The 25,935-nt window shown below is 43.1% G+C and overlaps 1 protein-coding gene across 6 annotated transcripts in view; it reads right to left on the minus strand.

Annotated features, from left to right (window-relative positions):
- Positions 1-9,554: 9,554 nt before the first annotated feature.
- The window catches only part of STOX2 (storkhead box 2), a 173,427-nt gene continuing 157,046 nt past the window's right edge, over positions 9,555-25,935 (minus strand). For 3 of the 6 annotated variants that reach the window (XM_064477569.1, XM_010974558.3, XM_031440329.2), the window contains 3 exons: positions 24,516-24,668; positions 18,902-21,167; positions 9,555-13,890 (listed from right to left, as the gene is read on the minus strand). In XM_064477569.1, coding sequence (XP_064333639.1) covers positions 13,695-13,890; positions 18,902-21,167; positions 24,516-24,668 — 2,615 coding nt within the window. In that variant the 3' untranslated portion in view covers positions 9,555-13,694. Of the gene's footprint in view, positions 13,891-17,832; positions 18,739-18,897; positions 21,168-24,515; positions 24,669-25,935 lie in introns of those variants that run through there. The other 3 variants (XM_064477570.1, XM_064477571.1, XM_064477572.1) reach the window with 3 other exon arrangements.

Consider the following 25,935-nt stretch of genomic DNA (forward strand, 5'->3'; position numbering starts at 1 on the left):
ATCAGCTTTAGAAAAACCTAGACTACAACTATAGGGCCCTAAATTTAAAAAATGCATCCATTTATTAAAGCTACCTTTTGGGAGGTGATCCTTTTTAAAGTCTATGACTGAGGTATATTTCTTACAAATTACAGTAAGAACAGATTAAGTGCCACATGCATTGACAAGCACCAGATTTCCATGTACAGTAGGAAGTATCTGAGGATTCTCGCTTCGATTCTGAGGGCAAATGAGCTCGTTGTAACAAATCATTTGGGAAGAAAGTTTAATTACAAACGTAATGACTAAGGAGAATGAATCAAGCACCAGCTTACACTGGCTCTGAATGATTCATTTATCTTCCCTACATGATGGCTTCTCCACTGCCCCTAAAAGAAGAAACAAACCTTACCTTTAATCCTGGGTTTTGTTTTTTTTTTTTTTGTCTTAATCCTACCTCATTTGAAGAAATTCTGGATTGCATTTTATTGAGACCAGGAGACTTGTTTTTGCTCTGGAAAGCAGGAAGCACATAGATCTGCAACTTGAAAAATTAAGAAGGTTTTTTTTATACTCAAGAGAAATCTGCAAGTGTCAGAGTTTAGTCCCCATCAGAGGTGAAGTGGCCAGAAAGTGCTGTGGGAAAGGAAAGGATTCACTGAGCAGGAAGGGTTAAAACACAGGATGCACCTAAGTCACCATCTATGACCTTTCTCCTGTTATTGTATTCTTAAACATTTTATGTTTTCATAAACAGTGTTCTGACTTTCAAATAACATAGGCTTATTGTAGAAAAAATGGAATATACAGAAAACTAAAATTAAGAGGTATCTTTTCAGAGGCAAGACTTTCGAGAAGAGTCGATTTAGAAGACTCTTTTCAAGTTACCTGCACCATCTCCCAGAGGGAACCAGACTGGGTGGTCACTGAGTTCACCCTGACCCACAACCACACCCCAGGGCAGGACATACATCACCATTTCTGAACCCTGGTGCCGTGGAGAATAACCTGGTTCCAACACTCTTGCTGAATATACCAACCCCCAACACTGCAGGTGAACTAGGGCTTTGGGGGAATTTGGTATTAAGTCAACCCAGAGCAGGGCTTAATTTTTTTTTTTAAACCTAATTTGAGTATTTGTGAGGAATAGCAAGTTCTTTGTTAGAAGTCCCTGGTTAGGCTTTGAAAAGAGTCACCGCTACAAAATGAGTTAGTCACAGCTGGGGACACTGTTGCAGGCAGTTACGACAAAGGCCATCAAGAAGTCAAAATCAAGGGCTTGTTTGAAAAGTGTGTGACGGGGTGGAGGGGAGAGAAATGAGCACATTTCCATGAAAAATTAGCTGTAGTCAAAATCTCACAGATGCAACAAGAGAAGGAGCCAGAGGTTGGGGGAAGAAATGACATGAAACAGAAAAACACGGGCTACGATACAGGAGAAAGCCCCTCAAACTGAGAGAAAGTAGATTTTTTTTTTGTTATACTTTTGTGGAACGTTTGCATAAACAACAGTCAGCTGTCCTTAGATTTCAGATATGGTTAAAAGGAAACATACTGTGACCACGGTCATAATTACTCCCACCACTCTGGGGAAGAGCCACCCCCCCCCCCCGCAGCCCCGCCAAGCGCACAGCCTGCTCCCCCGCAGAGGGGCTCCCCACGCTCCAGGGGTGACGTTCGCCCCTTTCGCACGCCAGGCAGAATCTCATTCAAGGGCTTCTTACCCTCCCCCCCCCCTTCAACTCCTCTCCCACGTTTTGCTGCACACACACACGCACGCACGCACGCACGCACGAGTGCACTTGCAAGAAGGGACTAAAGCTTCCCATTCGGCTTTTCATCTTTGCACAACTTTTTGACATTTCCAAAGCCCTGCCCTAGTCACTGGTGTTCTTTTGTAACAGGGAAGACGTTCGCGCTGAGGCAAAGCCGCAGGAGCACCGGTCAGTGCATCTCCAGAAGCCTCCAGAAGTGAGGAGCAGACGCGGGCAAGGCGCCCAGGTTGTTGACACCCTGCGTGAAGGCTCTCACCGAGCCCGTCCCTTGCACAGCCCAGCCCACTGAAGGCTTCAAAGCTCATAGGGCCACTGAGACACAACCACAAGAGGAGGTCCCCCGCCCCGCCCCCCGCCAGGAAATCCTGTAAATAGCATAGAAGGGGCGCACATTGTTTAGCTGAGGTCATGGTCTTGCAGGAGTCTGCGGTCCTGACTCCGAGACAAAAACTGGGAACAGGGTTGGAAATGATAAACGTTGTACTTTGAGATCGAGAAAGAGGCCATATTTTTTTTCAGGACACGAAAAGGGGAAGGGCTGTTCAGACAAGCCCTTGGGAAAGAGAAGGCATTTGATCTGGACCTTGGAATATGACTAAAATTTAGAGATGCAGAGGCTGGAAATGGGGAGAAGAAAGTAGAGTCTTATCAAACATTGGATATTGATATTAAGTCCACATAATGCTTTCTCTCCAAGAACTGACAGTGTGACGTAAGGAAAGAGGCACATTAAATAACATTATTCACGTCCCTTTGCCCTCTGAACCTTAAAATTCTTCAGTGCAATCTCACTGGGACCAAGTAAGCTCATTAAGAAGTTTATGGTCTTTTTAGTGCTGTCACATTAAGTAAGCCACATACTTAGGATAAGGTGAGAAAACGTTCCATTTTTTTCACTTCCATGTTTATCCATACTTATCTAATCAGGTTTACAAAACGCAATGGATGAACCACCATATATGCACTATAATCAACAACTAAGTAAACGGACGGCAGATAGTGGGAGCCAGGATTCTCACTGCTGGAGGAGGAGGTTACAGATAAGCAAGGGCAGAAGCTAGAATGATTTATGGAAGAATGGGTTAGAGCCGGATACATCAGTATGAACTCACGTTTAGCTTACTGGAGACACGATGTTACATATGGCAATATTTAGAGACATACATACACACACACACCTACCTCCTCACTCTATAAGCAGAGGGGGCTTAGAAATCATGGCTCTCCAGTACCGGTGGTGGCTGTAGCTGCCACCTAGATCTTGGCTTCTAATACCCTCCTTCAGTAAAAGAGACTAGGGCTCCTTGGAGAAGTGACTGATTCTGCGACTGGGGTAGGATACACAAAGCGAACCTAGAGCATCCTATAGTGCCAGAAAGTTAGGACATGCTCACAAACAAACAAACAACCACATCAAGGGGGGTTCGTCAAAGGGATACAGGAGCCCACTGAAGGAGCAAATAGCAAAAGTTGGAAAAATTGAGGAATAACATATAAGGCAGTAATGGACTGCAACTCAAAACATAAAATAAGTATCTGTGAGCATATACGGATGGGGAAAAATTATTGTATAAATAAATGGGGAAGAAGAGACAAATCTGTGCAGGATTTTAAATAATCTATTTAGATGCTCCGCCCATAAAGAGATGGAGCATGACTCCTCACTCAAGTGTCAGTTGTGCTTAGTTGACCTTCTTCCAAAGAAGAAATTACGGAAACAAAGAAAAAGAGCAACTCCGCAGTGAGGAAACCTCGGATCACTTTATGCTAGGTGATTAAGGTTAACAGCAGCAGTGGTGAGCGGTGGTGTTGGTAACACACTTGTGGTACACGACATGAACTACACGTTACCTCCCCATACCGGCTAACACCAGCCTAGTCATCAGAAAAGCAGAAGGCATACCCAAATTGAGGGACATGGTACAAAATTCCTGACCAGTCCTCTTCAAAACCGTCAAGGTCATCAAAACCAAAATCTAAGAAAACTCCCTCAGACCAGAAGAAACGAAGGCGACACAATGATTGAATATAATGTGATGTCCCAGACAGGCTCCTCGAACAGAAAAATGACCGTAAGGACAAGCTGCAGAAATCTGGATCAAGTATTGCTTTCGTCAATGGTGTATCAGTATCGGTTCATTAATTATGACCAATGTACCAAACTAAGATGTTCACAATAGGGGAAACTGGGAAGGGGGAACAGAAAGTGTGTACTACCGTCACAGTAATTCTATAATTCTAAAACTGTAATCAAATGTTCGTTTTAAAAATGCCATGGAAGTGCTTTGCTCTCAATAATCTATCTACAAAATATTCCGACTGCTGATAACTTTAGGAAAGTCTCTCCGAGTATTGGTAGCTCTATCAATTGGCTAGAACAAAAGTCAACTGTAAAAGATAACCTCTATTGTGCCTGTTTGCCTGACTTCTTTAGGGCCGGATGGAGCCCCCAATCCATCTAATTAGACCCCCTTTAAAGGCAGGAGACACGAAAGGGAAATAACTGGAAATGGCATCTTCTATTTCCAAGGTCATCTCTCCATCCCTGAGAATCCTGCAACCTTCCCAGTCTGAGTATTGATCCTTTGACATTCGACACACATCCCATGAATGGCCATCAAAAACATATGAAGGGAAGAAAGAGAGAAAAAAAAAAACACCTTGTCTTTTCCAATCCATTTAAGATTTGCTAATCTGCCACACGTCCTGTCAACGACGACAAGCAACGTGAAACTGCACTGTGTACGACAGACCCACTGCTACCTCTGCCACCTGATGGGACGGCAAATGGGGAAATGTCGTGTTTGCGGAAGAGATTCAAGAATGAGATTGTAAATGCTAGGACCATTGAGATGTTATTGATGTTAAAGGAGGTGCCTTTCAGGGGGAAATTTTTTTCCCCACAACATAGGCTATAGTAAAGAATGGCAGATGCTGGCTTGACGCATAGATACAAGAGGGTTCAAAAATAATTTCCCAAGGTAACAAAGTCTCAGTACATCATTAAAATGGAGTCACACTGTATCTTTCTGCATGACATCTCCTTTTGTTTCACAGTGATTTATATACTATAAAAATACAGAGATCTTTGGTCTAATGCAATGTTGATCTATGTATCTACTTAATCATCTGTCTATCCATCCACCCACCCATCCAATTGTCTATCTACCTACCTACCTATCCATCCCTCCATCCAATTATCTGTCCATCCATCTATCCATCCATCCAATTGTCTATCTACCTACCTACCTATCCATCCATTTAATTGTCTATCTATCCATCCATCTAATCATCTATATATCTATTTACCTACCTATCTATCTATATCTTTGAAAGTTGGTGATTTCTCAGGCCTTTGATGAATCAGCTGGTGGTAAACTTCTATTCAAGTGCTGGAGAACAAAAGATTCTTAGTGCAAAAGTGAGTGGAAACAAGACTGAGGGAAGATGGTGGCTTGTGTGTACAAGGGAGGTAAGGCACTATAAATATGAAATTTAAAGTACTAGTAATCAATTGTAGTTATATACATAATTACTATGCATATAACTTATGTACTATTGTATATAATATACAATAACATCTCAATGGTCCTAGCATTTACAATCTCATTCTTGAATCTCTTCCACAAGCATGACATTTCCCCATTTTACTGTATATAATATACAAGATATACAGCGTGTATACAATATATACAATGTATTATATTATTTATATCAATATACTATATGTTAATATAAATCATATATTATATGCCACATTATTATAATATATATATGAGATCAGAAATTAGTCCAAATATTAATAGATGAGAAAGCATTAAAACAAAAATTTTTGGTTTTATGCCGAGAAAAGAATAATAAAGTGAAATAAGCCTGAGGTAATAGAAAAGAAAAACGATGCCCTGAACTTTACAACCAAAGGGGAGAAACAAGGGGGACATGAAGAAAGGCGGCCTGGGATGGATGCTGGGGGCCATAAGTCACCCATCTACACGGTCACCCAGACAAGCCCTGGCTGGCACGTTCACTCCACTGGAGCTGCAGATCTGCCTTTGGAAGAGAGGATTTGCTCTTCACTGAGCAACAGCAGTTCAGCTACTCTGCCCTTTGAATTCCAAACTAACATCTCTGATCTAACACATGGCATCTCCCTCTCCCTCTCAACACCATACTCCTAACTTGATGTTTTCTAGAAGATTCACCAAAAACCCTACCCCACCTCGCTTGAGTGCAGGTGCCTTGATTTTTCTTGAAGTTCCTGTGCTGTGTGTCGTGCTGGGTGAACATTCATCACACCCCCTCCTTCCATGTGTTAGATGATTAGCTATTTGCTTTACAGGGAAAGTCTGGAGCCACTGAGCCCCAAGAGGGGGAATATCACTAAATCCAAGTATTCCCAAAATAGGGATACGATTTTGCAGTTAAATAAATTATTAAAGTCAGGTGAATAACTTCTTTTTATGATGCAGTAGCTCTCAATTTCACAGCTGTAACAGAGTAGATGGCAAGTATCAAGTACTCTGCTTGGATTTTCTTTATGGAGTCAAAAAAAAAACCCCCCACCACTCTACACACTTAAAAATAAGTCAAAACCATACTATTTCCTTTGGAAAGAAAAGACTTTTACGAACTGTGACCATTCTCTCAAAGGAGCCCAAGTCCTGCCTTCCATCTTTGGAGTGAGTGACCACATTTCCTCCACGTGTCCAGCTGACCAGATGTTTCTGGAAGGAACATACAATTACCTTCCCTCCAGCACAGAGGCCTTTGGTCTCAGAGTAAAACTCACAATTTTCTTCCAGAATTCTTGTCCTTCTCAACTCCATGCTTGAAAAATGCAGTGTCTGTACTGAGACTGTTTTCAAATCTAGAGAGACAAACTTATACAAGTAAAATAAGACTTGTCCTTCAAAGCAGTCCCCTTGGGTTTTCCACACTTCCTCAAATGGCCTTGTCATTGTTCAAAACAGTCCTGGGAAGCCTGCTTTGGGTATTGCCTTCACACGAACATCAGGCTCAACTTCACGGCTCCAAATTGTTTATGACTAATAATGCCATTTCCCAGCTTAATCATTTGCTTGACAGCAGATCACTTCCGGCTTGAAAAAATGAGGTCTAATCTCCCAGGACAACGATCTGCCACCACTGAGGAGAGTCAGAAGAATGTATGAAGGACGCTGAAGGCAACCAGACACGGAGACATTCCGCACTTGTGCAAGGGCCTCGCTGGAATACATGCCTAGCCTGTGAGCGTGCACTGGGGAAAGGCTCGCGTTTATCTGGGGATGGATGCTCTGATACGAGTGATAACAAAAGAAAGCACCAAAAAAAAAAAAAAAAAAAAGAAAAGAAAAAGAAAAAAAAACCACCCCGACAATATTACTTTGTATTTCATTTAGAAAACTTAATTGTATGCATCTGGAAACCTTATTCTATTTTAAATTTGAATAGCTAGCTAAAGATGGGATTTCTTTTTCAACATTCCTGGAAAAAGATGTTGATCAGAAATTTCCATTTTTAGTTGTTTTAATTCAAAACCACTAATCACCAAGACTGTGTAATAGAAATTTGTTATGAAGTCTTATTAATTGAGGAGAGAAATAAGGCGGTCTCAAGTAAGGTACTTTCTCTCAAGTCCCCCCCAAGAAAATCCACTTAGACATATAACCAAATGTTATTTAATATCTTAAAAAGTAACACAATCCAAAATGGATATTTCACACAACACTACATAAACAACATGAACACAATATTACCATATGGAGGGACTTTCAAATATAGACTTACAAAAATCCCTGTGCTTTTTTTTCTTTTAAGTTATTATACTAAGCATGACAAGTAATCATCATTTACAATATGGTACACTGACACGATAAAAACCATGTTACAAATGTGCTGTTATAAATCAGTAACATTAGGGAAGACATTTCATGAACTGTAATTATTTCATATGAAATACTATACAATATAAACAGAACATCCATCTTGGATGACCTTTACAGCAACCAGAGACCAAGTAATTTAAAATTTTTTTTTCAGTGCAAACACATTTTATTCAAGGCAGTCTTGGCTGCAAAACTCCTTTCTAACATACAGTAAATCCCACTTGCACTTCTTAATTCATTTACCCTAATGCAATAGTCACATTCAGTCACTCAGAGAAAGATACCTGCAGAATTACGATCCCTTTAAACTGAACGCTGGAATTTAATTCTCTTCTAGGAAGTTGTACCTATGTCAGCTACTCTAAGGACCTTAATTTGCAGCTGTCAGTAACTTACATGAAGGTGACTCTAGGGCAGCACTGGTCCTAACCCATCCTGTGTGCACAATACCACACACGGCTTTGCCCTTCCAATGTGGAAACCACGGCGGTGCACGGGGATCTAAGTTGGGGAATGGGGAGGAGGCAGGGAGGCGGGACCTGGGAGGAAAGGCAGGCGAGGAGCTGTGTGTACTGCAAGGTGAATTTCCTGGAACTGCAGAGGATTCGTGTTGGAAGAAACCTCAGATCTCAGATCTGGTATCTCTTTTTGGTGGGTGCAAGGGAACAGGCATGCCAAAACCAGCCTTTTGACAGAAAGGGAGGCAGCTGTCTGTGGACCAACCAAGCTTCCAGCCTTACATTGGCTTCCAGAGTCATCGCTGCCTCACCTGGGGAACATCCCTTCCCTTGTTAGCAGGGTGTGTGTGTGTGTGTGTGTGTGTGTGTGTGTGTGTATGTGTGTGTGTGTGTTCAAATCTGAAGCCAGCAACAAGCAAAGAAAGCCCTGGAACTGATAATATACAACCATCAGAAGAAGGTTTAGATCCCCTTGAGCCTTGTAGAATTCTGAACCTTGCAAATCAGCAACTGTAAGTCCTAGAACAACTGTAAAAACACAGGATTCTGTGTTGGCAGAGCAATCGCTGGGGAATCCCTCTCTGGGATGCTGCCGCAAAAGATGACGAGATTAACTCCATCAGGGAGAGGCCAATGTCTATTTCCCACACACCAGGAAATCTAATGACGAATTCTCTCATAGATATAATTTATGAAATGTATCCTAAATAAAAATCTATGGGAAAATATTGGATGTATCCTTAATACTAGTAAAACCTTCTGGGAGAGCTGACGGAGTGACAGCTGATTCTTTTGTCTTACTTGGCAAGGATCAGACTGATGGTTATCTCTTTCCTGCCCATATTTTACTAACCCAGAGCAAAGCAATATTTCCCATGGCTTTTGCATTCATCTTTCCTGTGTTCTAGCTTCCTCAAGCCCTAAGCGTGTGCAGAAATCTGCTCACGGACAGAAGAGTGTGGGTAGGAGGGGCTGGGGCTGGTGACGAGGAGGGAGAAGGGATCCCTTCTGCTGGGGTCCACTGTCGCCTGACAGCGTGCTGCTAACTGGGTCTGTGACTGGCCTGTGATAACGGACAAGGTCCCCATCCAGGATCTTTCATCTCCTAATTCAAGGAAAAAACACTTAGAACTAGATCAGCTTCCCTGGGAAATCTAGATTCTTCCAAGGAGGGCTCAATATTATATTGTACTGAATTCCTGTTGTGCTAAGCAGCACGGTGAAGAGTACTTGCTAAAGTTTTTAATGAAAATTTCTGTTTCAGCACCTTCCACTGCCGGGAGCAGTCATGTTCCTGAAAGACGGTATTTGAGCACAGGATTTAGAGAAGCCCGATATGAAACTGTAAACAAGGGTGTACGTCCAGATGGACCTCGGACCGCAATGGCATTTGGGTGGATTTTGTAAAATACCCAACACCCTGAACTTTTTGAATGAAAATGGACAAAGGTGTCAAGTTGTATTCGTTTTCTTTGACTTTATTAGCACACATCAGAAAAAGGGCATTGTATTTCGTGATTTCTCGTGATGGTCTATCAAACATAGAAAATAGACCACTGGTAGCTGCCGCTGTGTTTCTGGGTAATCTTATGTCACTCCTTCCTTCTTCATTTCAAGTATGGGTTTTACAAATATGACCTGTTTTGTTAATCATGAATCCAAATGCTTTGGAAGCACTTTGAGATCCCAAAACAAATTTACGAAGTCATCACAGGTTGTTGTTGGTTTTTAATCAAGCTCCAAATACTGCCCGTGTTATACACATGGTGAGTTTCCAAAATATGATCCCTATTGTATTGTGAGCAATATGCTTGTAATTTAAGTTTAAAAACTTTATTTTCAAGTACACTTTGTGGTGATAAGTGGTTCATCCTGGGTAGAATTTTACAAAGCTGTGCCAACCTCAAAAAAAAAAAGCTTTCGTTATCACTGAACAGGTTTTTTCTCTCCCCACGGTGACTATAATATAATTTAAATTTATTTTTTAGAAATGCTGGTTGGGTGGTGAAAAAGGGAGATTTGGGAACAGCTGGTGTTAAGATCGTTGTTCCTCCAGATTAACTTTTAATTTATGCCTCCTGAACTCGAACTTCACGTCAGAGAAGCAGTCATTTGTTATTTTTATCCAGCTAGTCCTCTTTTAGCTTTTCTATTTGTTTTCTCTATTTGACGGCACCCCCACCCCTTTTCATATGCTCATGAAGATCCCCTGAGATGTGCAAAATATATAAAATGAAGTCCAAAATTATGGAACAGAAGTTGTGAATGCATGGCACAGCTCTTTGAATTCAAATGATGCCTGGGCTCAATATGGTTGCATGCAAATGAGAAGGCAGAGAGGGCTCAAATGCTTCAAAGTTGGCAGTCCAAATTTCTCGTGTGTCTTGTGACCGAAAACCTGGACTTCCAATCAGATTTGTATAGGAGTAAATAGCTGGCTAAATTATGTTTACCAATTGACTCTTTGCCAGAGAGAACTCTTAGCAGGAACAGGGTGGGGGCGGGGAAGCCAGGAAATCGAAACTTCCTCTCATTCATCACAAAGTCAAGGGTGCTTTGCGGGGGCTGGAAGAGGAGAGACAGGTTGACGTCTGAGAGTGAAATAATGCCGTAAAAGCAAACCATGGCGATGGGACAGTCACGAGTCCACACAGGCAATCACTGACACACAGACAACACCACGGCCTAACGTGTCAGCAAGTTTTTCAACTTGGCTCTTCTGAACAATACACTTGAACGCACTGCTGCCGCTTCATCAAATTTATGGAGGTAGTTCTATGTCAAAAAAAAAAATTACCATAAAGTAATATGCTGTATCATAATAATACATAAGTGTGCAAAATGCCGACAGATGTGTTGACCCTTTAAAGTTGAACGCTACACCGAGATTCAACCAGATTCAGTTCTGTAAACCTTTCAGTCGATAAACTCGAAGTGAAATCTAGAGGAGCAGCCGCGGGACACAGAGCTGTCGCCTCACTGGAGGAAAAGGGTGCTGGCAAAGCCTGGAGCGGGCCCAAGGGTTTGGTCACTGAGGACATCACTGCGGACCATCTTGGGTCATATGCGTCATGTGCTTCCTGCCCCCTCTTGTCCCCCATTCAACAATCCCGATTCGATTCCGACGGGCGTATCTCTACTTGGAACGTCTGCTTACATCATACCCTCTTTAAAGTCCATCGTTTCTATGCTAACGGCTGCTGGTCTAAGGGAGTTTTGTTTCGTTTTCTTTTTTCTTTAAATCATGTATCCCATAGCATCAGGCAAAGAGCTTACACATTTTATTCGAATAGCGTCTTCTGTAAACCTACATCTTGTGAAATATTGATAGGTTCCTATTTTAAAGCTTCTCTTAAAGGTAATGCTTTCCTTTCCTGTTCACACAGTATTTGATTATTATAATGGCTGCTTGAGGAGGGTTGACTAGAGGCTGATGTATTGTTTTGATGGTTAAAATATTTATGAATTCTAGAATGACGCCTACGTGAGGGCAGATTTTGGGGAAAAAAAATTTACATGGAAAAATTTAGTAACTCTATGGTATACAACTCTCCAAAGAAACAGATACATGTTCCTTCTGGACACAGTAAAGCAATGAGACAGAGCGTTTCTGAGCAATCAGGGCATGCCTTGGAGGAAATCCGGCATGAGATGGAAAGCCAACTGCTTAAGCATTTTAGTGATGTGAGAGTTAACCAAGAAATGGGCTTACGTTTCACTACGAGCACAGAAAAGGAATCTTTCCTAAACTTGACGAGTCCTATTTGACCCAACAAAACTTCCAAACAGCTGAAGAAGTATGAGGGACTGCCCAAATGTTTCAAGACTCAGTCCCACTGTGTACATGGCACCACTCTTGAAACAGACTGCTAGTGATTCAACCTAATACCAAAGCAGAAGTGGTTTACAAATTTTATGCCAATTCCTGAAATCTGAGGTGAAAATATTTTAGATTTATTTTTGGATCTTTATTTTCTGTTTTATGGCTCCAAACATCACATGCCACTGAACTAAATAAATAAAACTTCTTGTCAGACCGTTTACTTGTGTTGCATGTAACCCTTTGGTGAATAATTTTCCATCAGCTACAGATTTATTCCATCATTCTCATAAAATAGGACATGGGAACTTTGAAATCTCTCTTTCCTAGCAGGCTGAATCTTGATTATTCATAATCCCTTTGCTGCTGAGAAACTTCTTTGTATTCAACATGACATCGGAAACCGAAGCAAAATGTTAACAAACCATTTTGAAGTAAGCTGGGCTAAAAACTATACATCTGCCTAAAAATGCCTCCTGAAACTGGTTACAAAGTATTTGTAAACATTACTCTGGCATAGTTCATGTATGCATAATTGTTATTCTGATAAATTTTAGGGGCGTACAAGTTAGGATTACACTACACTTGCAGAATGATCACATTCTGTTGTTAATTACATGGGCACATGTGTATTTCTAATCAAAAATTATTTTAAAGTTTTCTCTATAGATATCTTCCCAGGAATAAAAGGCCTGAAGTTCAACTCTCCCTAAATTTGCTCTTTCCTATAACCACTAAAAATTATCTCCCATAGCCTAATTTAGGCATTCTATTTAAAACTACATAAAATAGATTTATGTCCTTCCATTAGAAAGAATAACGTCCCAGGCCATAGTCTTCATTTGTATCACAAAGAACATTTTGCTTTTAAACAAACTAATTATCGTTATCTATGATAGTAAGATAGATTATCGTAAGTATCACAAGGAGGAAATGATCTTCCTTTAATATTTGATTGACACATTTTAAACATCGCATTACCTCTCCCATCACTGAGTGCTGTGCCCCAGCCAAGCTGGGGCTGGGGGGGGGGGGTCCTTCCTTTGTCCATTTCAGATTCAAAGGCCTATATTCCTGTTTGTGATTACGGAAGGTTAAAAAAAATTCAGACAAGCATCTGTGACACTTAAAAAACAAAATCCTGACAACAAACACTCCCAGGATTTGGATCACGACCCCTTCTGATACACTTCCACGGGCTCCTACAAAATCGTGTCATGAAAACTCACAGTGCAGAATGACAGGTGCCTGAACGGTTCACACACAAAGGGCTGGGGGTCCCTTCTCGTCAGTTTGGCATAGAATTCCCTCAGGGTGGACCCTCACATTTGACATTTTGTGGTGGCTTTGTTTTTTTGTTTGTTTTTGGAAGTGTTAAGGATCAGTTCTGTGGCACCATGTGGCCACAGACTGGGAGCAACACGCATCTGTGGCATTTTCAAACGGACTTGGCAATTGTATGACATCGAAAATGCATATCACACGTACAGTGTCTAGACTTTCCTATGTGTGCTCAGTTACAATTAGTGAAGCAAAAGTATACATATCACCCCTACTGCTATTCTTGTTGCTACAGAGCCATAAACGTGAAAAGCGATACTCTGAAATAAAGATTTTTCTGTTGTTGTTTTTGCCCTAGCCTACTTAGCAGCACAGTTTAAGTTCAACACAAAAACTGTGGTTGAGATGCTTGTCTTCCCGAAGATGTAAACATCAGTCCCAGTGTCGTAAACTTGGCTGTATCGAACGAGACAGGAGATCTGAGGCAGAACGACTATCACACACTAGTAACAGAAGCTTGCAAGCAGCTGGAAGGTTTCTGTAACTTCTCAGCTTCACTTGTGGGGGGGTCCGTACTTGCTCGGAAATTGAAGGCCGGGCCAGCTCCACCGTGGGCTGGGCTCCAGGCAGGGTTCTGACGACGGTTACTTTCAACGATGCTTGATGTGTTGGAAGCCAGGCTCTCCCGAGTGCTAAAAGAGTAAAAAGGTTTCATTTTGTTTTGTTTTGCTTTGAACATAAACAATTATCTATTGAGCCCCAGAGGAAGAGCAAATGATGGAGTTAATGGATTTCCTCTGTGGGTTCACAATGTCACGTATGGACCATCTCATACTGATTATTCACATGTGCTCCTCCAACTTGAGCTCCAGAAGTTTTCACAAGACACGTAACAGCAGCATACTGAACAAAGGGTTGCTACACAGCTAAGTGCACTTGAAGTGTCTTCCCTTTCCTTTCACATTCAAGGAAATGCCTTCAAAATTTGATGCGATAGATGGTTATCACAATCATTTTTAAAAAAAGAATAGTCTTCGTAAATATACGTAGGTGATGATTTCATTTCAGGCTAGAAAGTCATTGATCTAACTGCTCCTGAATAAATTCAATAATTTTACCCTAATAATTCTGTTTTCCTTCTTGATTAGCAGATTTTTGACTTTGGTGGTGGACTTCAAGCATGCCACAGCCAATTTGCTGCACTGATGGGAATAAAATTCTTTCAAAACTTTTCATATCTCTGTTCAAATTTATAATACTTTAGTTGACATTCTACTTTCAGATAAAGAATCTTTGATTTCACCCATTTACAATGATTTCCTCCCTCCCCCCATTTCTGTAGAAATAACTTTACTTTTTAAAGAGTTCTTATAGAATAGAGGTAATTTAAAGGCTTCAGTATTTTTAATTTTTCTAATTTAGAAATAATTGAATATTTTATTGCTCTAAGAGATTTATAACATTTAACATGTCAAATATGTAGAGCAAAAGCAGGAATAAGATTATTTGGCCTGACTGATGAGGGCTGAATGGGTTTCATGTTCAAGGTCCTCAAAATGGTAATAAGAAACTTATGAGCTTCTTACACAGAGGTTGAAGAATCCATAGTGACGCTTAAGACATTCACCTATTGGATAGATTCAAGGTTTATAAAACATTCTATGTGTTGGTCCCTGTAACTGACTGAAGGTCAAATTGCACAGTGGACATCCTCACCACCTTGCTCTCATCCCACCCTAAACCCACAGCAATTTTGTCTGAACAGTATACCTTGGCAGCCTTTCCTAACAGGTTATTTCACCCTAACCCCTGTGGCCTTAAGTTTGCTTCTCATCAAGAAACCAAGAGTTAATTGTTTAAAAGGAAGTTTGTTCACCGACTACCAAAAAGGCAAGTGGATCCTTCTTGACTGCAGATGGTACCTCCAGCTTAATACACTTCTAGAAGTAAGTCAAGTTCTTTCAGGATGCTTCTGGTAAATCTGGGCATCCCTAAAGAATCCTCCAAAACATCATCACTAAAGGGATGGAATGTGCTAGACTCAGCCACTTACCTGCCTTACACCTCCTCTAAGAAAATTCACCAGTGGTTTGCCAGGACTACAATGGAGGGTCGGGGAGGAAGGAAGAACAGCAATAAACATGCAGAACCCCAAGGATGTCACCATGTCCCTTCAGCTTCATTCTTAATCACAAAAGTAACTTTTTGGCACCTGACCTCCGTCTCTAAAAGAGAAAGAGCTACGTGATACACTTACCCCCTGAGTGACTCTGAAGAAGAAATAAGCCATGGTCCAGAATTTGTACACCAAAAAGCTAGACAAACGTAAGTTATTTCTGTTGTACACCCCGCATCTGATGAATTAAGTAGCCATTGTGGGTTGGCTTGGGAATCGACACATTACGAGGGACATTGTTTCCATGGGAGAATGCATTTTGAGGTGCAAGGGATCCATGTTCAAACCAGCTTTTGAGGCACAAGCTGAGCATTCATCAAGTCCCTGCTGTATGCCAGGCACTGTCAACACACATCACTGCAACAGAGGTCTAAGCTGGGAGCTACCTGTGCTCTGAGATGCCTCTGAGCACCTCTGACCACAGCCAACACAGTAACAGCAGTAGACATACAGCACCCCCGCGTCTCCAGAGGCTGTATCTCATCACCGCCGTCATAATGAGTCCAGTGTGTGACCATCATATCGGAGGCTCTGAATATGAACAGTTCATGGAGATGAGGGGTGAGCAGTAAAAATAACCCTCAAATTTAAAATGTCATACTCTTTTAAAAAGGGAGCTAATGGAGTGTAACCTTAAAAATAAGATTTCGGGATTTTATCGGCAGAAGGACTGAAACAAGCCTGCATTTCCCTTGGGCCCACACTTGGACAGCAGAGGCCCAGGCGGCCCCCCCACGCAGACACATCCCCGGCAGCCTGGGTCCCTCTAATTTTCCTGTTGTGTTTAATCAACAGGTTTTTGGCCTCAAAACTTGAAACAGCAGGCTTTGCATGTCAAGATTTTTCATGTTCAGTATCAGATCTCATAGCATAGTTGAAGTTTCTACCTTGTTTTCTTCTCAGCGCCCTTTGGTTTCCCTTTGGAAACATGGCAGAACATGACTTCTAAGCCAGCACTGAAAGCGGAGAGTGTGGAGGACCCCTTTTTTGGTCTTTTTTGGGGGCGGGATCTTAGCTGCTGAGCGCATTTACTAAAAGAGCTGAGTAAGTGGCCCACTTAGGATTCCTGTATCTCACAGCGACGAAGAGGTATCCGCATGGTAACACCTTTGGGCTGAAACACTCCTCATGCTGGAGAGTAAAACTCCCTGTGACTCAGCTATTTTCCTCCGTAGACCCTCCTCACGCATCAGTAGCGCAACATAGTGACTTTATGAAGATGCAGAGAAAATATAGTTTAAAAATAGATACAGAAAATAAGTTTGTCACCCAGCTTCTAACCAAAGGATATTAATATGAAAGGGCTAAAGTTAGGAATTGTTCTGTAAGTTCTCTGACTGCATGAAATTTATGGGTGACCCACGTATTCCTGTAGAGAAAATTCTGCCTCATAGTAGTGGGCAGACACGGAGCTCCTGTGTGAAGCTTGTCTCCTCGGGGCAACTTCTATCTTCTACCAGGCAAAGCCTGTGAGCATGTTATTAAGGAGATGCAAATACGCCTACTTCAAGATATAACCCCATTCATAAATTCCATCTCCTGTACTGCAAATTTAGAGACAATAAAATATATCCTGTGGAGAGACTGGTTGATCTATTATATGAACATTTCTGTTTATTTGTCCCCAAAGAAAAAACTTTCAATATTACGCGGTGATAGCGTTTTGAGTTAGAACCCATCAAACTGCTCTCAGAGCCTCCTTAGCTGCTGTTACTGGAGTTCTGCAATTTTACCCTCCGTGGAGGTCCAGGGGCCAAGAGGGGTCTGTGAAGAGCTGGAAAGTGGAGTGTGAGAAGCACTGGGCAGGGACAGTCTATACAGCAAGGAACGGCGGGACATAGGCAGAGGGAAGGCCAGTGAATGACACCTTCAATAGTGATGGTGCTGAACTTCCACCATCAGTGACAGACTTTCAATCATGCTTATCTGGTACCCCCTTCAAGAGGAAAAACAAGAGTAGAAAAGGAAGGTAGAAAGAAAAGACTATATAAATTAAATGTACATAAATTAAGCTTCGACTTGGGATTTTAAAATATTTAGCAAAAATTATTTCTTAGAAAAGTCACGTAATAGGCTAGTAGTTTTCAGACTGAGTGCCATGACCCCCTGAGATCTCTTAGAGTCCTTGAGGGATGGGCAGGGAGATCAGGGGCTCCTGGCCTCCCATCCACTTTAACCAGAGTGCCATCTCTGTGGTTTGTTTAGACATAGACTTAAACATATGTGTTAACTTGGGAAAGAAAGTTACATCATGATGATGATGATGATGATGATGATGATGATGATAATAATAATAATAGTAGTAATAATAATAATAATAATAATAATAATAATAATAATAATAATAATAATAATGTAGCCCTTTAAGGAATAACAAAGGCCTAATATGGGACAAACAGATTAACAATTCCCAATTCTGATTTTGGGATGCTCTGTCCCAAAATATCCAGAGGTAAAGTGAAGTGACTACACCATAACTAATTTTAATTCTTAATAACTAAAATAAATACATGAAGTACATAATCACATCTGGGACTTGTTAAAATTATAAATATTGTAAAAAGTTGGGAATCGGAACTAATGGAAAATGTCAATCTCGCAGTAGTATTTCTGCATCTCAGAGTCACCAATCTGGAGTCGAATTTAGAAGGAGAATCAGGTCCTGAGTTGCTTTTGGAAGAGAAGGAAGGATCAAGGAGAAAACAGAAAGTTGCATAAACTCCCTTTTGCTGTCTTAACCCCTGAACCACTTCTGTGCGTTGGACTTGACCACTGGGCATTGCACACTCTCAGCTGTCAACCCTTTGCTGAATTACCAGCACCTACTAAAAAGAAGGGACCGTGACTAGCATACCTAACTGGCGTCAACTCTGAAGGAGGAGAAAGAAAAATGCTGGAGTGTGCTTTGATCTAATAGAGCACAGGCCCTAATCCTTCTGTAAAGAGGAGCAAGTCTGCAGACTTTTGAGTGGTGAGAGGGAGGTAGATGAGAGCCAGAGGGGTGGGCAGCACAGAAAGTCCGGATTAAAGTGGCAACAAGCTTCCAGAGCCCCTGGAAAGGTTTTGAGATCTGGATGTGCTATTATATTCTCACTAAAGGGACCAACCCCGTCCTTGAGTCACTCAGTTTATTCCCAACCCCTACCTCCCACCCCTAAGCTGACGACTCACTCTGTTCAAAAAGTCACTGTGTTTGAAGACTTTTAAAAAAAAACCAAACCCTCCTTTATCAGCATGGTGACAATGTAAACATCGAAGGGAAAATACTGGGAAATGTTGGTCTTAGTTAGATTGGACGGGAAGGAGCCAACCCACCAGTCCAGATTGGTGATCTCTACAGCTGCAGAAACATTTGTTTCAATTCCTGAAAAAGAAGTCAGAAACAGGCTGTTAACAATACAACTCACACAACTCTTAACCCTCATTCATAGAACTGAGACTGTGAAATCAGAAACTTTTCAAGTTATCTGCATAAAGCCCCGGGCCCCGGCAGGTGTATGTGTGTGCAGAGAGACGCCTCTCCCTACCGTGGGGAGTTGAATCCACTGTCCACGGTGATGCTGCTGCTGTCCATGCTGTCCAGGCGTGCCGAATGGGTGGCCCTCTGGTTGCTGCCACTGTCGGTTTCCTTTGGGGCGAGGAGGGTGAGGTTCTTCTCAAATTTCCTCTGCAAGTCTCTTTCCTTCTCCCTTTCCAGAAGCCACTGCATGGTGCCCACGTCATCTCTGTTTTTCTCCTCCTCTGCGTTCTTATTTGCCCCTTCCTCAGACTCGTCGTCATCAGAGACGTTGTAATAGTCAAAAGAGGCCTCCTGGGTCCCCCCTGACTCCTGCTGACGCTGGGAAGCCGGCATGGCTTGCGGGGCCGAGGTCCCCAGGGACGGCTCCAGTTTCTCGCACCGGCCTGGCAGTGTGTCCGCAGGTGTCTTCGGGTGAGATTTGAGGAGAGACAGGCTCGATTTGTGATAGCTGTTTGCAGACAAGGTGCTGTGAAGAGGTTTGAACAGTGTGTCTTTGCTAAATATCTCTTTCCTCTTGTCCAGGCTGCTGGGTTCGGCGCCGTGATGCTGGACGAGGCGTCCGTTGGCAATCCCTTCAGCCACAGTGCCAGAAGCAGCTGGGCCCCCGCCTGGCCCCTTTGGCGACTCCTCCTTGTGCCCTACGGGCTCCCGGGAGGAATGTGGGGTCTGCCTGTCAGACAGAGGCAGCTTTTTCACCCCTTCTGCCAGGGTCAGAGTGTCATGGTCCTCTTTGTTCTTTCCTAGAGGCGACGGCGCCGTGAGCACTGTCTCACTGGAGGTGTTGCACTGGAAATAGTCATCCGTGGCTGTTTTTGTCGGACAAGAATTGAGTTCACCATAGGATGGCAAACTCTCGGGTGGTTTGCCTGGCTCCAAGAGGCTACAAGTGCTGGAGGGTTCCTTGCTGCCACTGATGATCTCTGGAATACACACCTCTTTGTAGCTTGTGGACGAAATGTGAGCTCTTTGATGACTGACAGCCTGTGCAGGTCTTAAAGTACTGTCGTCAATGTAGGACTGGCTAGGGGTTTGGTCGTCTTGACTACAGCCTTCAGCCAGGTCTTCAGGCGTCCCCAGAGAAGAAGCACCCAGAGGGCCTTTGGAGTTGTCCATGGACCTGGACCTCTCCTTGGCCTTGTTGGATCTCTCATTTCTGGACCTCCGGTCCTGGGTATGGCTGTGGCTTCGGTGCACTTTTGAGTGGGAGCTTCCCCTGGAAGGCTCAGGAAAAGGCATCTCAGTTCTCCTTTTGGCCAGTTCCCCAGACACATCCCATTCCGGAGTCATGGGGAAATGAGACTCAATCACATTGGCATTGCTATGCATGATGAAGTTATCCCCTTTGTGTTCAATGATGAAGCAGCCCTCCCGGGGCGCCCTGGTAAGAGGATCGCAAAAGTCATATTCCCTTTCACCAGGGATATCCAGATGGGAACCATCCGATGGGTCTCCCTTGGACACTCGCGTCTTGCTGTGCGACCGAGACTTTCCGTGGGACTTGCGATGAGTCCTACTCTTTTTACTTCTTCCGCTGTGATGGGCGGAGGACCCAGCTTTACTCCTATGCGCTTTCTCTTCTTCAAGTTTCTTCATTAGTGCAGTGTGCCTCATGACATTTTCCACGGTCAAGTCCGGGTTAATGCGCCGAATGATCTCCATTTCCACTTCCCGAGGGATGGTGGTCGGCGTGTCCTCATCTCGCAGGGGCCACTCTTCGGGAGGAAACTGGGCAGAAAAATTGGCTAGCTGTTTGGTCTTGTCTTTTTTAAAACTTAGCCGGAATAACTTGAGCCCGAATTTTTTGGACTGTTTTTCACTGTCTTTAGGTTTGGAGAGAGTTTCCGTCTTATACGAGAAGTTGACAGTACTTTTGCTCTTTTCGGTGGGCGGCACCTGGCAGAGGGCGGGGGGGCAGTACGGGTCTTTGCAGTCCTTGGCCGGCTTCCTCTGCAGCGTGGACGCGTGCACGCCGAGCACGTCTTCCCTGCAGCAGTGGCAAGAGTCGCAGTGGTTCCTGGGCAACGTTCTTTCCCTGACGCAGCCGGAGGCAGAGGGCGTGATGGTTCCGGGCTGCGGAGAGGTACACTGAGACCTGTCAGGTATCCTCTCGTCCAAATGGTACCATTTGCTGTTAGTTCTTATGAGGGAAGGAGTTATGAAATAAGTCTGTGGGGTGACGATGAAATAGCCGTCTGGAGTCGGGTAGATTTTCCTCTCCCGTACCAGTGTGTTCAGCGTGTGCCGGAGGATTTCCTGGCTTGGGGTGGGAACACCTGCAACCAGAGGACACACTCGTGAGGATGAACAGGGGGTGTGGTGTTGGTTCCTGATTTTTCAGAATCTGCTATGGACCAAATGTGTGTGTTCCCACCAAGACGCCCACGTTCAAGTCCCAACCCCCAATGTGACGGCAATAGGAAGCGGGACCTTGGGCAGGTTTAGGCTTAGAAGAGGTCACGAGCCTGCAGCCTCCATGATGTCCTTTACAAGAAGAGGGAGAGGCCAGAGCCTCCTCTCTCTCTGTGATTTGAGGGTACGGCTGTCTGCAAACCCAGGAGGGGGCTCTCACCGGGCACCAAATCTGCAGGTAACTTGCTTGGATTTCCCAGCCCCAGATTGTGTGAAATAAATTTTGTCTGTTGGTTTAGCCACTCAGTCTATGGTATTTGTTACAGTGGCCTGAACAGACCAAGACAGAATCCTGTTAATTTTGCCAAGCTTCTTAGAATTATCCAATAGCAACTAAGCATGATTCCAAGGTGCTTACTGAGTGTGAATCCCAGTTTTGACTAACTCTTAGGAATGCCACTAGTGACCGAACAGGAAAATACAACAGCCAGGAAGAGAGAGAGAGTTTGATCACAGTTAAGAGCAGTTTGATCGCTATTGCTGTGACAAACCTTTACTGAACTGAATTGTTAAAGACAGAATCTTTCTAAATGAAGCAAAAATGTTTTATAGGATATGATACAAATTTACAAAAAAGATTTCTTCAACACAGGCAACCAGGAAAACAGGGTTGAAATAGCCACCTTGATATTGGAAAAAATTATGGCTACTTTGATATCCAGCCTCTGTTATTTTATGACTAAGCCCCAGTAAAATGACTGATATTTTCAATTGTCTGTGAAATCCAGGATTCCACTAGAAATCTGTAGGGCTCACCTACGATGGCCGTGATGGAGATTTTCAATGTTTGCATATCCCGTGACTTCCGGATTCTATTCCCGAAGTTCATCATAAATTCGGATTTTGAGAGCTTACAGTAGAGTAAGCTTTACATTCAAATAGGGCTGGAACCTGACCTCTCTCCCTTTCCACATCGTTATATCTTCCAAAGTAAAAACAGATATTTAAAAAGACTGCATGACAATGGGATGTTACTGAGACTTATATATTGCTTTAATCCTGCAAATCCGACAATTTATTGGAACAGAGAGCACGTGTATATGGTCTGTATATTAAGCATTTTAGACTAGAAACTTTTAATGGGTTTCTTTAGATTATTTCTTCTTGTTTGTGAAGAACACTGGCTGAGGGGGAACTCGGTAGGAAACAATGTAAGGGGGATGAACTGGAGACAGAAAACAGTATAAATAACGTTAACAGTCTCCAGCAAACTCAAAAGTCAGCTTTAACCCCATAAGCAGTCTTACAGGTGAATTCTGTTTTCCTGTAGGTCAGCTTTGTAATGACTTTACAGGTCAGTTGTAATGACTTAACACGTACTAGTCCAGTTTAAATGAGCATTCTGGATGGAGGAGTACCTATTTAGAACGCTGAGAAGCAGTAATTATTCTTTTTAAACCTTTTAAAAAATATTCTTATTTCTATATAAAAGTTGTTTTCAAAAACTCAACACAGATGATTAAAGGATTTAAGTTTCAGCATATCAGACATTTTTACTAGACTTTCCACTAAAAACTTTCTTTAGACTATGGATGTCCAAAACAGGAATAGAAGCCAAAATCCAGACTATTCTTTTTATGTATAACATGCATATTGAAAATAAGAGTTCAAATATTTTAACAATATTCAGACCTCAAAACTTTATTCTCAAATAGTAAATTATGAAAAACTAAATAGTCTTACCTTTAAATAACAAAAATACAAATGTGATATTTAAATCCCTCCGAAGTTCCAGGATCAACTATAATTAGTGAGCCCCAAAAGGAGAAAAAAATCACTGGGAGAGAAACACAGTTCCACTGGGGCAAAAGGAAAAGCGGGGAGACTCAACATGGTGGATCACTATTTAGTTTAGAAGTCATCCTTCTGCCCTCTCCCCATGGCGGGGCAGTGCCTCTCCCTGCACCTTGACCTTGAGTTGGGCTGGGTTGGCTTTGGCCAATGAAATGTTAGTGGGCGTGGCATGGCCAGAAGGCCGAAGAGCCCCAGAGCCCCAGAGCCTCTGGACTTGCTCTCTTCTGCCACTGCCACTCCAATGAGCAAAATAGATCCCCTTTTCCAAAACGATGGAGTACAGGTGAAGCAGAGCCACCTAGTGGGGTCAAGCTGGCTCAGTTGATTTGTGGAGAACCCACAGACCCATGAACTAAGTTAACGTTCACTGTCGTATGTCACTGATGTTCTGACTGGTACCCAGCATTCGTGTAGCAAGAGCTAAGGGATACAGCCAACAGCTCATATTTACTGAGGTCTCATGTCTCTTTGGGTCAAATGAAAAATACGTCAAGTGTTCATTTTTACCATAAGCTCTGTTTCCATCTAGGCAGGGGTTGCGTTCAAGCCAAGTTGGCAAACTTGTGGCCCAATAATGTGTTTTATTCAACTTGCATGTCGTCAGCACACACATGTTAAAATGTACACACACCAACACACAAAAGTGGCCACTACTTAAGGGAAATCTAGAGATTTCACATAAAATCAAATTTCCAGATTGTCTATAAAAATTAGAAGGTTTGGCAACTCTGGCAGGGTTCTGTGCTTTTGGGGGGAGGGGATACCGTACACTGGAGCTGAGGAATGGGCTGCCTCTCTTGAGATGGGACATGCATTTTCTCAGCTTACCACCATGCCTACATCATTTGAAGGCATCAAGTGCTATTCGTACAGCAGCTGGGCTGTTGTCTTCTTTTTATAATATTTAAAATAAGAGAACCATTTTATTTTTTCTTCTAAAATAAGATCAGTTTAACTAACTTATCAAATATCATATTCTTAAAACGTGCCAGGCTGTGACCCAAGCAAGCAACAAGATACTGCTTATTTTTGACATTAGTCTCTCTGCAGTTGAATCCCTAAGGACTCAAATTTTCAGCTGCTTCTGACTCGGTCCCATGAATCAAGATGTTCACATACTTTAAGAAGGTTGCATTGCAAAGGTTAAATGGAATTTTAGCAGGTTTTGCCTGAATTCTTCATGGATTCTGATTTAATTTCTTTCCCTCAGTGCCAATTAAAAAATATGACAGCTGAAGAAGGCAAATGATTTTGAAGTAACACAGGTGTCTTGATTTTTAATTACAGAATGAAGAGAAGTTTCTGGTCAGTTTTGGCAAATAATTTTTTTCTATTGCATTTAATCATGGGAGGAACAGTCCATATGAAGTCAGAGAGCACACATGCATTTGGAAAGTGCCTCCTTCTTTTCCCATTACCTGGGAAACAGGTGGTCAGGTGCTCCATCAGTGCTTCTTGGGTGACAGGTTTTCTCGCCGAGTTCATTGCGGAGATGGCCAAGCAAAGGATTTCCCCGAGTGGGATAAACTGAGATTGACTGATGGGAGACATACTGATTGGTGATACATCACCTGCGGAAAGACAATTTTCAAGTAAGCGGTTCATTAAGACCCAGCCACTGTCACGCACACACCTTCACACACACACCCCTCCCATGACTCCCACCCATATTCCCGGCACTACGAATACAATCAACTCTCAACGCTGACGTCGTTACAGCCGCAGCCACGTCCGCTGGGGGCGGGGTGGGGTGGGGGACTTGCACAGAACAGCCGAAGCTCCAATTGCCTTGACAAAGAAAACTTGTCTTTAAAACCCAAGAGCTCATTTACATAACCTTACTACAGAAAGGCTTGCAACAACGACGCTTTTTAAATGATCGCTGTTTTTCTTAACTTGGAGCAGATTTGTTTAATATCTGTCATTCACATCTAGACACGTGCATCTGTGGTAACTTGGGGATTCACTCATTCAAATGCTGAGTGCCCTCTGCCCATCAGGCAAGGGCTGGGGGCCTGGGATTCACCTGGAACAGTGAGTCAGCGCCCCTCCCACAAACACCTCTGCCCTCAAGGAGTTTCTATTTAAGTGGAGGAGACAGACAGACCAAAGTTCACCGTGCACCAGAGAAGGCTGGGGCAGAGCTGGGAGAGGCGTGTACACCACTTGAAGGTGAGGGTGGGGCTGCGTAGAAGCAGGAAGTGAGAGGTTTTACCAAAGTCGTGAACCTGAATCTGGTGCGAAGTAGGAGTGTGCCTGGCGGCTGCAAAGCGCAGGGTTATTTTCTGGGGAACAGTAGAGATGGGGGGACAGGTATGCGGGGACAATTATGAGCAAAGAGCTGAGTGCCCCCCAAGGCCTTCATCCCATGAAGAATGCTGAGCCAGAGAAGAGGTTTAAGGAATGCCAAAGTCAGATGTGAATTTCAGGACGATGAGTCTGGTGGTCACGTGGAGGAGGGACTCCCCATCCAGGAGGGCCTCCCGCACACATTTGCATTTAAAAGAGCCAACGCCACAGGAGAGGCTGCAGACCCAGCAGCAGGGAGCCTCTGGGGCTCCTGGGGAGGTGTCAACATCCAATGCACATATGTGTCTTCCTTTCTGCCATCTTTATGTCACCGTGCGGCGATTTTCAAGTCCTGTTGCAAGGAAGGAGCCCTAGCAGTCCCCAGAAAGGCTTCTGGGGTGGGGGGCGCGCAGCAGACGGAGAGGTGGGCGGGCAGGGAAATCTGCTCCTGACATCTGGGTACCACCTGTTCCCTACCTGGGGTTCTGCACAGTTTCACTTGAAAAAGGACCTTCAGAAAGGGGGTGAAACTGTCAGCAGAGTAGAATT

Source organism: Camelus dromedarius, chromosome 22 (assembly GCF_036321535.1).
Source record: "Camelus dromedarius isolate mCamDro1 chromosome 22, mCamDro1.pat, whole genome shotgun sequence".
Taxonomy (NCBI): domain Eukaryota; kingdom Metazoa; phylum Chordata; class Mammalia; order Artiodactyla; family Camelidae; genus Camelus; species Camelus dromedarius.